Source organism: Amphiprion ocellaris, chromosome 8 (assembly GCF_022539595.1).
Source record: "Amphiprion ocellaris isolate individual 3 ecotype Okinawa chromosome 8, ASM2253959v1, whole genome shotgun sequence".
NCBI lineage: Eukaryota > Metazoa > Chordata > Actinopteri > Pomacentridae > Amphiprion > Amphiprion ocellaris.
The window spans coordinates 10,210,636-10,222,972 of record NC_072773.1 but is presented as its reverse complement, the minus strand read 5'-3'; the positions used below and the strand labels follow the sequence as shown (position 1 = coordinate 10,222,972).

Genomic DNA, 12,337 nt, shown 5'->3' with positions numbered 1-12,337 from the left:
AAGTTGCTCTATGACGTTACTCAGCCAATTACGTAAACACACCAAACAGATCGATTGACACTACATTTGAACGCATTCAAAGATTAAGCGGAGAAAGAATTAGCAGTCTCTTGTGAGAACACTACCGTTCAAAAGTTTTGGGTCACTTAAAAGTATCCTTATTTTTGAAAGAAACGCTTTTTTTTCAATGAAGATAACATTACATGAATCAGAAAACCAGTCTAGACATTGTTAATGTGATAAATGACTATTCTAGCTGGAAAGGGCTGATTTTTAATGGAATATCTGTACACAGGCACATTTCCAGCAACCGTCACTCCTGTGTTCTAATGCTACATTGTGTTAGCTAATGGTGTTGAAAGGCTAATTGATGACAAGAAAACCCTTGTGCAATTATGTTAGCACATGAATAAAAGTGTGAGTTTTTATGGAAAATATGAAATTGTCTGGATGACCCCAAACTTACCAGTCAAAAGTTTGGACATATCTTCTCATTCAATGCTTTTCATTTATTTGTATTATTTTCTACATTGATAGATTGATACTGAAGGTTAACACTTTTTTTGTTTACAACATAATTCCATATGTATTCATTTATAGTTTTGATGTCTTCAATATTAATCTACAATGTACAAAATAATTAAAGCCATTGAATGAGATGGTGTGTCCAAACTTTGACTGGTAGTGTATATCTCAATAGAGATGTATGTTAGGGAAACTACACCTCTGACGAAACAAAACCTTCAGTACTGTTTCCAGCATCGGTGGCACCCAAACACACGCCTAAACTCCTGAGGTCCTTGTCAGTACTTATGGCTGAACTTCATGATAAACTCCACACAGCGTACTGGTCAGTATTATACGAATTATTTTAATGAATTTAGATTTTCTGGTGGAAAAAAAAATGCTATGCACTTTTCTACTGTTTCCTGCTGCTTCAGGATTGTGGGTATTCAGCTGCTCCCCATCAAAAGCAGATAGTTGAGCTGATTCAGTCATCTGACTAGGATGCCTTCCAGACACTTCCCATGTGTGTTTTGGGCCTGTAAAAGTAGAAGGAAATCCAGATTATGGTTCCATTTCAAATAACGCAATTTTCTTTTTCCTTTCAGGACATACTACAGCTGCCCTTACTGATTAGATACCGAATGCTTTCATTTGGGACATGCTACTTCATCATAATATTATGTCTTAAGCTTGCTCATATATCTATCATTGTCTGCAGTGCAATATGAGCTGTCATCTGTCTGCATGCTCTCAAGCTTTTTAATAGCTATGTGAGACAGTGTGACATATGTAACATAACTGTGCAGACAACTGTGGGTCAGAATGACCAGAAAAGCATCCTGGCTGCATATTGCAAAATGCAACTGGATGGAGTGGGACATCCTGGTATTTCTGATGTACTGCCTTTGACAAACTGCATCCACTGTTAAGTCTGACACACCAGCCATTTCCGGGTCCAGATGCTCCTTTACAGCCCAAAAGCAGACAAAGATTGAGGCACCATCAAGGATTCAAATGAGTCAGAATCCAGTCATCCCTGTAAAAACAATCTACCTGGGAGGCTGAAGCTATAGATTATGAAAGGACAATTCAATTCAATTTTATTTATATAGCGCAAGTTACAATTCAAATTGTCTCAAGACACTTTACAGAACTCATATGCCTGAGGTCGTGTAAAGTTATTAAATGATGATCATTAGGTTAAAACTAGATTTAAACATCAGCCATCCATATTTAAGGATAGTTCTGGTTTATTTCAACCTGATGTATTTTCCAATAATGTGGCTATTTTTACTTTTAATGTGTCAACTTTGCACACTCCACCACTGTTGCAGAGATTCATGGAAAACAAGGAGTTCTACAAAGCAGAAATGATCTGACTAAATTGCCATTTTGCTAATCTCCTTAGGGTCAGTTTTTACTTGTTATACCAGTTTTTATGGCATGCAGAGTGGAACACAAGGAGTCACAAAAAGGCGAACAAATCTGAACTATCACGCACTCCATTCCATTAACATGTGTGAGGCTGATTTTTAGAAACTCAGCAGCAACATGCAAGAATGGATTACCCCATGGAAAATAAAGGGGGATTATGCGTCATTTCAGTATTATAGTCAGCTATATTTATTAGAGCCCACACTTGAGGAACTAAACTAAATGAAAGGCAAAACATCATCCAGTGATTAGCCAAGAAAACTGTATCTGTTCATTCTTCTCTCCACAGAATTATTGGACAGTATGTCCAGAACTGTTTGCATGTTGTATTGCAATCACTTCTCTCTCTTTGGTTTTGACTTTAAGAATAAAATAACATAATAAACAGCTTTTTACTGTCCACAATAGCTTTCGCTTTTAATACATTCAAGTATTTTGTCAGTCTTGCACAAGGATTTCTACTCACTGCACTGTAAAGAATGTTACATCATGCAAGTATGCTAACGGTAATGACAATACTTTGTTCTCTCTGCAAGGACACACATAAAGTGGAAAGTTGAAGTCATATAATAATGGTGGGACTTTCTGAACTTTTTAAGCTTTTGGCCAGAACAGAGGGACCAATGGAGAGTGGCTACAATTATGCAGTGGAAAAAGACAAGGGAAACCTGGACTGAATGGGAGAAAAGGAAAAGAGAGGGAAGAGAAGTGCATTATTTACAAGAATAGAAAAGAGCAATATGGGAAAACCTACTACTTTGAAATAAGGTGACAGTTTTTTGGGGGGTTTTCATTTTTGGAGTTGGGGTCCGATAAGATGAGGATTGCAGAAGGACTTCTGCTGAACTGCTGACTTTGGTCAGTCAGTTTTTTCTACCTCAACCACAAGCAGGGAAGACACACAAAAGCAGAGCAGTGGGCCAGGCCTGTGGTACATAGTGCGACTGGGAAAAAGCAACCCGGCGCCTGGAAAGAAACATTATGTCACCCATCCCACATGATGCTGTGTTGTGCTCTGCTGTCATGGTGACAGCAGAGCACGCCTCAGAAGCAGCCGATAATTCTGTAAGTTAAAGAAACACACCAATAGTTTTGAAAGTTCCACTCAGCGTTGTTTGTTGAGTGATGAAAACCTCAATAGAACATCTTTCAGGTGTCCTGATAGATTGTGGTCAGTTTAAAGAGTGGCTTTTGACACATTAAGCCATAATAAACTCCATCTATTGATCCCACTTCTTGGTAACATTTAAAACCCTCATCCAGGTTAAGTTCAACTTGATTAGTTTGACTTCCATAGTGCCATTTCTATAGACTTCTATTTACCTGGAGAACTCCACCTCAGTACAACTTTTGGAGTTAAATCTGCCTGAGACATGTGGCCCAAGCATTGCAGTCACCCGTGTTGTATTTCAGTGATGACGTTTTGATTCTAGGTTTTCTGCATAATTCCAGGAAAGTGATCTTGTTAGGGGGCAGCATGGTAGTGCGGTAGTTAGCACTGCTGCTTTGGTTTGCATCCCAGTTTATGGAGTTTGCATGTTCTCCCTGTGGGTCTTCTCCGGGTTCCCCCGCCAGACATCCACTGAATTCTAAACCGTAACTGTATACCTTTTCAGATGATTGTTAATCATTGTCGCAGACCTTACAGGAAATCTAAAATAATAGCTTTTGAATCTGTATCTGCCAGTATGAGGTTATATTAATATATAAGACATATCATATAACTTATGTTAGAAAATCAAAATGGGGTTTACAAAATTCATTAGGGTAACTTAACTAGCATTAATGCAATTAAGCAGTTTGATTTTTTTTTTTTTTTTTTTTTACCTGTTTTGTAGTTCTTGTGAAGCAGTCAACCACAGCACAGCTAAAGCTACAGCCACAATCACAGCATCAGCATTGACTTTAGCTTAGTATAAACATTTTGTATCTTGTTCACTAACATAGATGATGTAGTTGGCTTTCCTTCTTGGAATGATTTTAGGAAAGAGGTTCCCGGTCAGCACTTTAACCACATACCGTTAGAACTTGTCCAGTTCTGCCTTGCTGCTGTGAAAGAGAGGTTAAGACTCAAAGAGTTTAAAAGACATTTATTTATACATTCTCAGCATTACATTGTGTTTACTGGCACTTCATTGAAGAGAAATGACCACTTGAATACCTAAAAGCTAGGCTTCAACCAAAGAATCTGCCAGTTGGTCTAACAACAAGTGAAACCTTTAGACAGTGAAAACTCAGTAGGCTTCCAAGAATTTTTGTAAAAGTCAGACTGCAGTGTGTAGTTCATTCTACTTAGAGGTTTGACTGACTGCAATCTATCATCTCTCCCAAACCTGTACACCCTCAGAACCCTGGGGTGGGCAGGACAGATTGTGTCAATGCATCCCACCCCAGGTACAAAGTTTCTGTGACACTCCTCTCCAGTAGGAGGCTGTGAGTCTATTAGAACCAAACTTTACGCCTCATCAACAAGGGCGAGGACCTCTGCCTATAATGGATTCCTATCATAGCCCAATGACACTGCACATTACATTAATATAAAGTAGCCCCACCTTTCTCAGGGAATGCACAACACACAGTTTTCTGAACTATTATTGTTGCACCATTCACATTTGTTGTACTTAATACTGAAAACATTTACACATGCACACATACATTGCATGGTTCATATGTTACACATCCTTTCAAAACATGCTCAACTCCTTCATTTTAAAACAGACACATTTTAAATATTCTTGGTGTGTCTTGACTTACAGTACTTGCTTTTACTTTATCCTCATTGTCATGCTTCAAAATACAAAAACCCTTTTCGTTGTGTGTACAAACTTGGCAATAAAGACAATTCTGTTTCTGACTGAAGTCTTTTAGACTTCAGGCCTGCTTTTGGTACAGCTGATCATTCTGTCCTTCCATTATCAAGATGCAAGTTGACACAGCATTACCCTCGAATGATTTCCCTCCTACCTAACATCCGTCCATTATCTATACACTGCTTTTTATTCATGAGGGTCGTAGGGGGGCTGGAGTCTATCCCAGCTGACTTAGGGTGAAGGCAGGGGACACCCTGGACAGGTCACCGGTCTATCACAGGGCTACACATAAACAAACCAGCACTCACTTTCACACCTATGGGTAACTTAGAATCATCAATTAACCGCATATTTTTAACCTGTGGGAGGAAGCCAGAGGACCCGTTGAAAACCATGCATGCAAACTCCTCACAAAAAGATCCTACGCGCAGGGTGGGATGGAATGGGAACCGGGGATCTTCTAGCTGTGAGTTGACAGTGCTAACCACCGAGCTACTGTGCAGTCTTCCTACCTAACAGATAGTTAGTTAAAATTGCCTTGTATATGCTCTCTTTGGGCTCCTTCTTCACAAAGCCCACTGTCTCGTAGTTGTTACACTGATAACACTCAATTATATCTTCCACTGAGACTGGGGGTTACAAATTCAGTTCAGTCCTTCTTTGAGTGCCTCCAGGTTGTGAAAGGCTGGATGATAAAAGAGCTGACTGAAACACAGATGGTTTGTTTATATATATAAAAAAAAATATCACTCAAGTGCATTAGTTTTGTCTGTTCCATGGTCAAGGACAGTGAGTAGTGGCATCATGTCTTTCCAGTAAATGAACCAATGCTTTGGAATAGACTTCCATTGTATTAGGTGTTATTCCTTTACTGACATTTAAGTCAAAACTCAAGACTAACATGTTTTTAATAGCCTGTGGGTGTCTTTATTGGCTTGTAGATTTTATTTTAGCTGTTTTCTATTTAGATAAATATTTTACAATTTGTATCTTTTTCCATGTTTTACATTTATTTATATTGGTTGATATTGTTTTGTCTCTCATCATTGCCTTTCACAGGCCTTTTATTACTGATGTCATTTCATCTTCAACTCTGGTTGTTTTGATTGTATCCTAAAAATAAATATCTGACAGTTGGCTGTGTGTTTGATCAGTGGAAGTACTGATTTATTTTCCAGACTGTGGAATGAAAAAGTAGCTTTAAATTCAATGCAATGTTTGCTGTGATGAAGAAAAAGAGAAGACTATGAACTATGGCCACCACACTCAGCAAGACTTTCATGTCCAACATGAGCAGCAGATAGTGTGGGTCATGCATCAGACTCTACAACTCTCCAAAAACAAATAAGAATTTCAAAACCACAAGGAGAAAAAAGGGCAAGAAAGAAAATGTATAAGTAAATGATGAGCACAGATAAGGTCATGGGGGAAAAAGAGGAGAGAGCAGGAGGACAAGCACTGCACGCTGGCAACATTATGAATCATTGAAAACAAGGCTTGGCATGCACTTGCCACTGTCTAACAGCTCTGGCCTTAATAGGACAAGAAGCCTAAAGAAAGCACAAACTTTTGATCTCACTTGTATCCATATTACTTATTGTATACACACAGACAGTGAAACAGAATGCCAGTGTAGCACTGCAGGCCCAAGTCCAGCTGCCGGTGCTCAACCCTGAGTGAAAGAATGGCTTCAGGACAACTGATTAAGACCAGCAGAGGCTCTGGTCCCTTGAGGAATGGTGACATATCTGCCTGAATGGGATAGAGCCCAGCACTGTGGGTCCAGCACTGGAATAATCACTGACCGCTATGCAATACTGCTGAATACACTATGGGATTATTATAATATACTGGGAAGATATAGATTGTATTTAAAAATCACGTTTTTCACCTCAGACTTGAAGATTTTAACTGAACAACTGCAGGAGTAGGTAATACATCTTTGGAAATACTACACTACATTCTGTTTATTATTGATGCCTTTGGCTGTATTACCAGATACACCACTAAACATGGGTTCTAGAGTTGGCCTCTGAACTGTCAACAACAAATCTTGCTGAATTGCTCCAGCCGAAACGTCCTCTAAAACTACACTTTGTCGTTAACACTGATTAAACATGTTCCGCTAGGCTAATCTGACCATGAACTGACCAGCTGCATTGCGAATAAACTGAATTCATTAGAACAACGAAGTGCTTAAATCTGGTTCTAACATTATTGTAAAGTAGAATTAATGTTGTCTTTTCTTGGTCTTATAGGCTGCATTCTGTGATTGTGATTAAACAATAAACCATTTCAACACTGGAATGCTGGTTAGTTTTGAGCTACTTGAGGTAATAATGAATGAACAGTAGGAGTGGCCCAACAAAAACAGTTTGCCTGGAGCCAAAAGATTAATCAACCCAAAGCTTTATTTCAACTTGTTGCACATAGATTCTTATTTAATTGGAACATATGGTATTTTCACATGTATATTCACAAAAATAGAACCTTCAATATTTCCCTCATTCTCTGCTGGCCTATAGTGGAGGATAATTTCAGGTTTTACCCCCACACTCCCCCACCCCTGCTGCTGCCATGTTGCAGTTACAGCAGGGTTTGGCTAGGGGACGCCACGTGAACAGCAAACTGCTCCATCAGCACTGGAGTTGAACTTACTCTGGACACATGACACACACAGGTTGATGTAATAAGACAGGATTATTAGTCAGTAATTGTACTTCTTTATTGTCACCTCTGTTCTCCAACATTAAAATTCTGAGGAATGAAATGAGAAAGCTGGGATTTCCTGTGCATAAGTCAACTTTAGAAACAATTCTGTGTATCCTCCGGATATATACACACAAATGATAAGAAATGATCTGTTATCTATAGATTTTAAATATTGATTTCTTTGTAGATTTGTAGGCATCACATTTATTAAAAGATCAAATGTTTATAAAAACTCATAAATTACACTGAAGTGTATACTCTTCCCTTGGACTAGTTCGGCTGTTCACTAACATTTTCTGATAGCCGTGAAGAACAAAAACGAATAAATACATAAAAATATGCTCGTGTCATTTCATTAGCAAGACTGTTTCTCAAGGTCTCCAATCCATGAAACTTGTTTATTCGCCGCCTCTTGCCAACCATTTTTTAACACATTCAAGCAGAAGGGAAAATAAATAAACCGCAGTCAGTAGCGTAATTTGCGTTTCCTCTTCCACAGCTAAATTTGTCATGTCTCGCAAAGCACCACCCATCCTCTTTCGACTTTTTTTTTTATTCCGCAGCCGTGAACCAAATGATTCACATAAACGCTCTCTATTCTCCTGCTGCGTTCGGGACCTATGGGAAAGGTGGGAAATATGGATATCCCCATCCCCCCGTTCACCTCCGCTTTCAGTTATGACGGCAACACAACTGCAGTCACAAGTGGAAAACTCCATGTTGATCTTATGACAGAAAAGAACTGTGGAGATATGTGTTTAAGTCAGCGATGCATTCTTCCCAAAATTAGATGTGCAATTTCCCATAAAGCCTGAACGCAGCACCGGTAGTCAAAGCTTAACTGATTTTGAAACCAGTCAGTTTTTGTACTAAACACTCGTTTTCATAGTATACTGGGCATTTATGTCAGATATGCGAGGTTTATCGACATATACAGATATAGTGCAAGGACCAATGTGTTAGAAACATCAGTCCAGTAAAATCATGCATTCAATAGAGGTGTCAGTAATAACTTAAAAGTTATTTTCAAAATCAAAAAAATGCCACCACTTTTACGAAATTGCATAAAACTGGGCTCCCAGTCTTAGTCATTAATTCATTTCGTGTTAGCATCATATAGTAAAAAGCAATTGTGACGTACTCATCAGGCAGAATGTCGCTTTTATTTTACTATTCTAATACTATGCATCTAACAGAAAGTAATATTAAATGCAGCTTGATCGAAGGCAGTGTATGTTCTATTTCATACTTTTAGGTCTCGTATGTAAATCGTCATCTGCGAGTCTCTCAAGTGAATATAGTAAAAAAAAAAGTACAGCGTTTTCGTCTTAATTCCACTGAAGTACAGGGATAAAGCAGCATAAATTGGAAACACTTGAGTAAAGTACACGTATTTATTTAATTTCTACTGTAAGCAGGCTTACAGTAAACAAAGTGTTTTCCCCATATGACATGAACGCAGCGTCCGTCTCCTCTGCTCCGTTCGCTTCGGTTTCTTTTTCTGTGCTCTCTGCAGGGCAGGGCAGTGTGTGTGCGCGCGCGCATGTGTGTGTGAGTGCGCGGGGGGGTGACGGCTTGTTCCTGGAAGAGCCCGGCCTGCCTGCAGAGTCACTCACATTCCTGGCTGGGATTCAATGACTGAGCCAGACACACAAACACAGAGGGAGGGGGCGCGTGAGAGAGCGCGCGCGAGAGACCTAGACGGAGCGCGAGGGGGAGAGAGAGCCCACAGACTGTGAGGAGAGAGAGAGTGAGCGCGCAAGCAGGCTGGCTCTCAGACTTCTCATCTCCATACAGTCAGAGTGAACTGCGGGGGCAGACGGAGCGGATCGCTGCAGTCCTCGACAGCGGAAAGAACCTCAAATAAGGATTTTTTTTATCGCGCTGTATCGATTCTCACCTCCCGCTTTTGGTTCATTTTCGCCTACTTTGTTTTGGAATTCGACAAACGGAACTTTTCGCTTCTTCTGAGTTTGGAAAGTCGTCTTTTCAGATATGGACAGTCGGCGACCCGCTACAGGGAGCGACTGGCCGGTGTACACTCTGTAGTCGCAGGAATAAAACTGTAAACTCACGTCTGGGACTTTTTCCTGGATATTTGATGAAGCGCTTCGCAATTTTGGTCAATTCTGGGACACCGCGGATTTACCAGGTTCAGGAACGGATAGATACTTGTGATTCCCGGTCGACAACAAGAAGGATTTACGCTTCTAAAGTTGCAGGAAAAGCATGGAGACTGTAAGTCGGCAGAGCTTCCAGCCTCATCCGGGACTGCAACAAACTCTCAAGCAGTTTCACCTCAGCTCTATGAGCTCTCTGGGCGGACCTGCGGCTTTCTCTGCCCGGTGGCAACATGAGCTGCTCTTCAAGAAGGACGGTAAGGAGCCCGAGCCGGTTCTGCAGCATCTGCCGCCCCCCGTGATGCCGGGCCCGCTGTTCATCCCGTCGGACCGCTCCACGGAGAGGTGCGAAACGGTGCTGGAAGGCGAGACCATCTCATGCTTCGTGGTCGGCGGGGAGAAGCGACTGTGCCTGCCGCAGATTCTCAACACGGTGCTGCGGGACTTCACCCTGCAGCAGATCAACTCAGTGTGCGACGAGCTGCACATCTACTGCTCCCGTTGCACGGCGGACCAGCTTGAGATCCTCAAAGTCATGGGGATCCTGCCCTTCTCGGCGCCGTCCTGCGGCCTCATCACCAAGACGGACGCTGAGCGGCTCTGCAACGCCCTGATCTACGGAGGCGCCTACCCGCCGCGCTGCAAGAAGGAGCTGAACGGAGGCACGCTGGAGCTGCAGTTTACCGATAGGAGCTTCAAAGTCTACCACGAGTGCTTTGGCAAGTGCAAGGGTTTGTTCGTGCCGGAGCTATACACCAGCCCAAACGCAGCGTGCGTCCAGTGCATGGACTGCAGACTCATGTACCCGACCCACAAGTTCGTGGTGCACAGCCACAAGGCGCAGGAGAACAGAACTTGCCACTGGGGCTTCGACTCGGCCAACTGGAGGGCGTACATCCTCCTGGGCCAGGATTACACAGGGAAAGAGGAGAAGACTCGTCTGGAGCAGCTCCTGGACGAGATCAAGGAGAAATTTGACTTCGCCAACAAGTACAAGAGGAAAGCATCATCCAGGGTGAGCTGATCCTCCATGGAGCTTTGGTTTATTTATTTTCTATATAAATTGCCGTTTGTGAAGACATTATGCTTAAAATCATTCATGCATTGCAGCGCTTTTAGTTGTTACTTTATTATACTTTCCTGCCATAATTACTTACATGCTTAATATTCTACTCCCCCTTTAATACCACAGAGCTTGTTTGAAGGTTTCGTGTAGATACAGTTTAATCCACACATTCAGATTCACATTTAGCAGGATGCTCCATAAAATGTAGTGTGGCACCCTAGAATCGACATGGGACAGAAGGGTGTCTCCAGCAAAATTTCACTATTGTATCTGTTTTAAGATTCAGTTCTGGGAATCCCAGTTGTCTACTAGAGAGTCCTTAACTTGAAATGCATCCCAGATAAAAATAGCATTTTAAGTAGTTAATTCTATCAACTTCCACATTTCCAAAATTCCCCTGATGCTGAAACATTTGGATTTCTATGTGATGTGTCTTGTGTTTACCTAAAGTCAGTATTTGATTATCATTGCCATATTGTTGCTAATTGGGCCTCATCTAGCAGTGACAACAAAATGCCTCAGGTAGCAATAAAGCCATTATTCCCCCCTTGAAACACCTTTATACTCACTTTTATTGGTATGTACAGTAAATACAATCTCATTTACCCACAAATGGCTCAATGGGAAATTGTCAACCACCGTTCTGGGGGAATGGGTCATAGTGTAGATTAAACAGATATTCAGATGCATGTCTGGATATAATTACTTTCCCTTCTTCAGCTTTCTCTATCAGGCACACACTCTTCAGTGGGACATACACTTATTGGCTGTATGTGTGTGTTGCAAATGGGAAGACATAGACATGTTCGTATTTGTATTCCTTGTTCTGTTAGCCTCTGAGACTTGTGTCATTAAATGTATGTAATGTTTGTCTGAATGTCACGTGTCTGGCTTCCTGCAGGTTTAATCAGCACGGCTATCAGTTTTGACTTTTCTTGTTTTTCTCTTATTCGTGTCCACATTCTCAGATTCTCTTTTCACTTGAGATACTTCTGAAATGTTTGAATAATCAGAATTAGAGTGTTTGAGTAGGTTTTGGCTGTGCGTATTTCCTGTGGATTTTGTGATCAGGTACACAAATTCCAATTGAAGGAAATGAGTCTAGGCATCAAATCTGATTTCCGCAGCTCCACTTTGTAAGGCTAACTGACTTTAAAACTGTATGCAGGAATTATAATCTTCACTTTGGTGTGCAGGGAAGATTTTACAGAGAGAGTGGTTGGGTGGCAGACTGATAAAAAGAATCCCACCCCCACCCCACCCTTAGGAAAAAAAGGGCTAGTGCAGCCATTTGCATGAACTGTTACACATGAATGGAGCTGATGAAGCAGGGTTTAGAAGTATTGTGGTGGAAACATAATATGATCCCAACAAAGGAGAGCATTCACCAAACATCAGAACCCCCCCTCTAAAAAACATCCACTGACCCTAGGCCAGCCACCCACCTCTGACATACACACATTCACTCTAATCCGCCCCCCTTGCCAACTTTTTCCTCCCATCTGACTGAAACCACAGTGAACCTCTGAGGGCAGCAGACTTGTTGATGAGGGACAGAAAGCAACTGCAAAGTGTTTACAAGCAGCTTCCCTCCACTTCTCTACTGGGGCTTCTTTCAGAAGAATCTGCCAAAGAAAGAGAAATCAGGGAGACCCTTGAAGTCCTGAAGAGTGCCAAAGTCCTGCCAT

At 41.3% G+C, this 12,337-nt stretch overlaps 1 protein-coding gene across 1 annotated transcript in view; it reads left to right on the top strand.

Annotated features, from left to right (window-relative positions):
* Positions 1-9,222: 9,222 nt before the first annotated feature.
* skia (v-ski avian sarcoma viral oncogene homolog a) overlaps positions 9,223-12,337 on the top strand; it is a 97,969-nt gene continuing 94,854 nt past the window's right edge. The window contains exon 1 of the mRNA XM_055013283.1: positions 9,223-10,598. Coding sequence (XP_054869258.1) covers positions 9,693-10,598 — 906 coding nt within the window. The 5' untranslated portion in view covers positions 9,223-9,692. The remainder of the gene's footprint in view (positions 10,599-12,337) is intronic.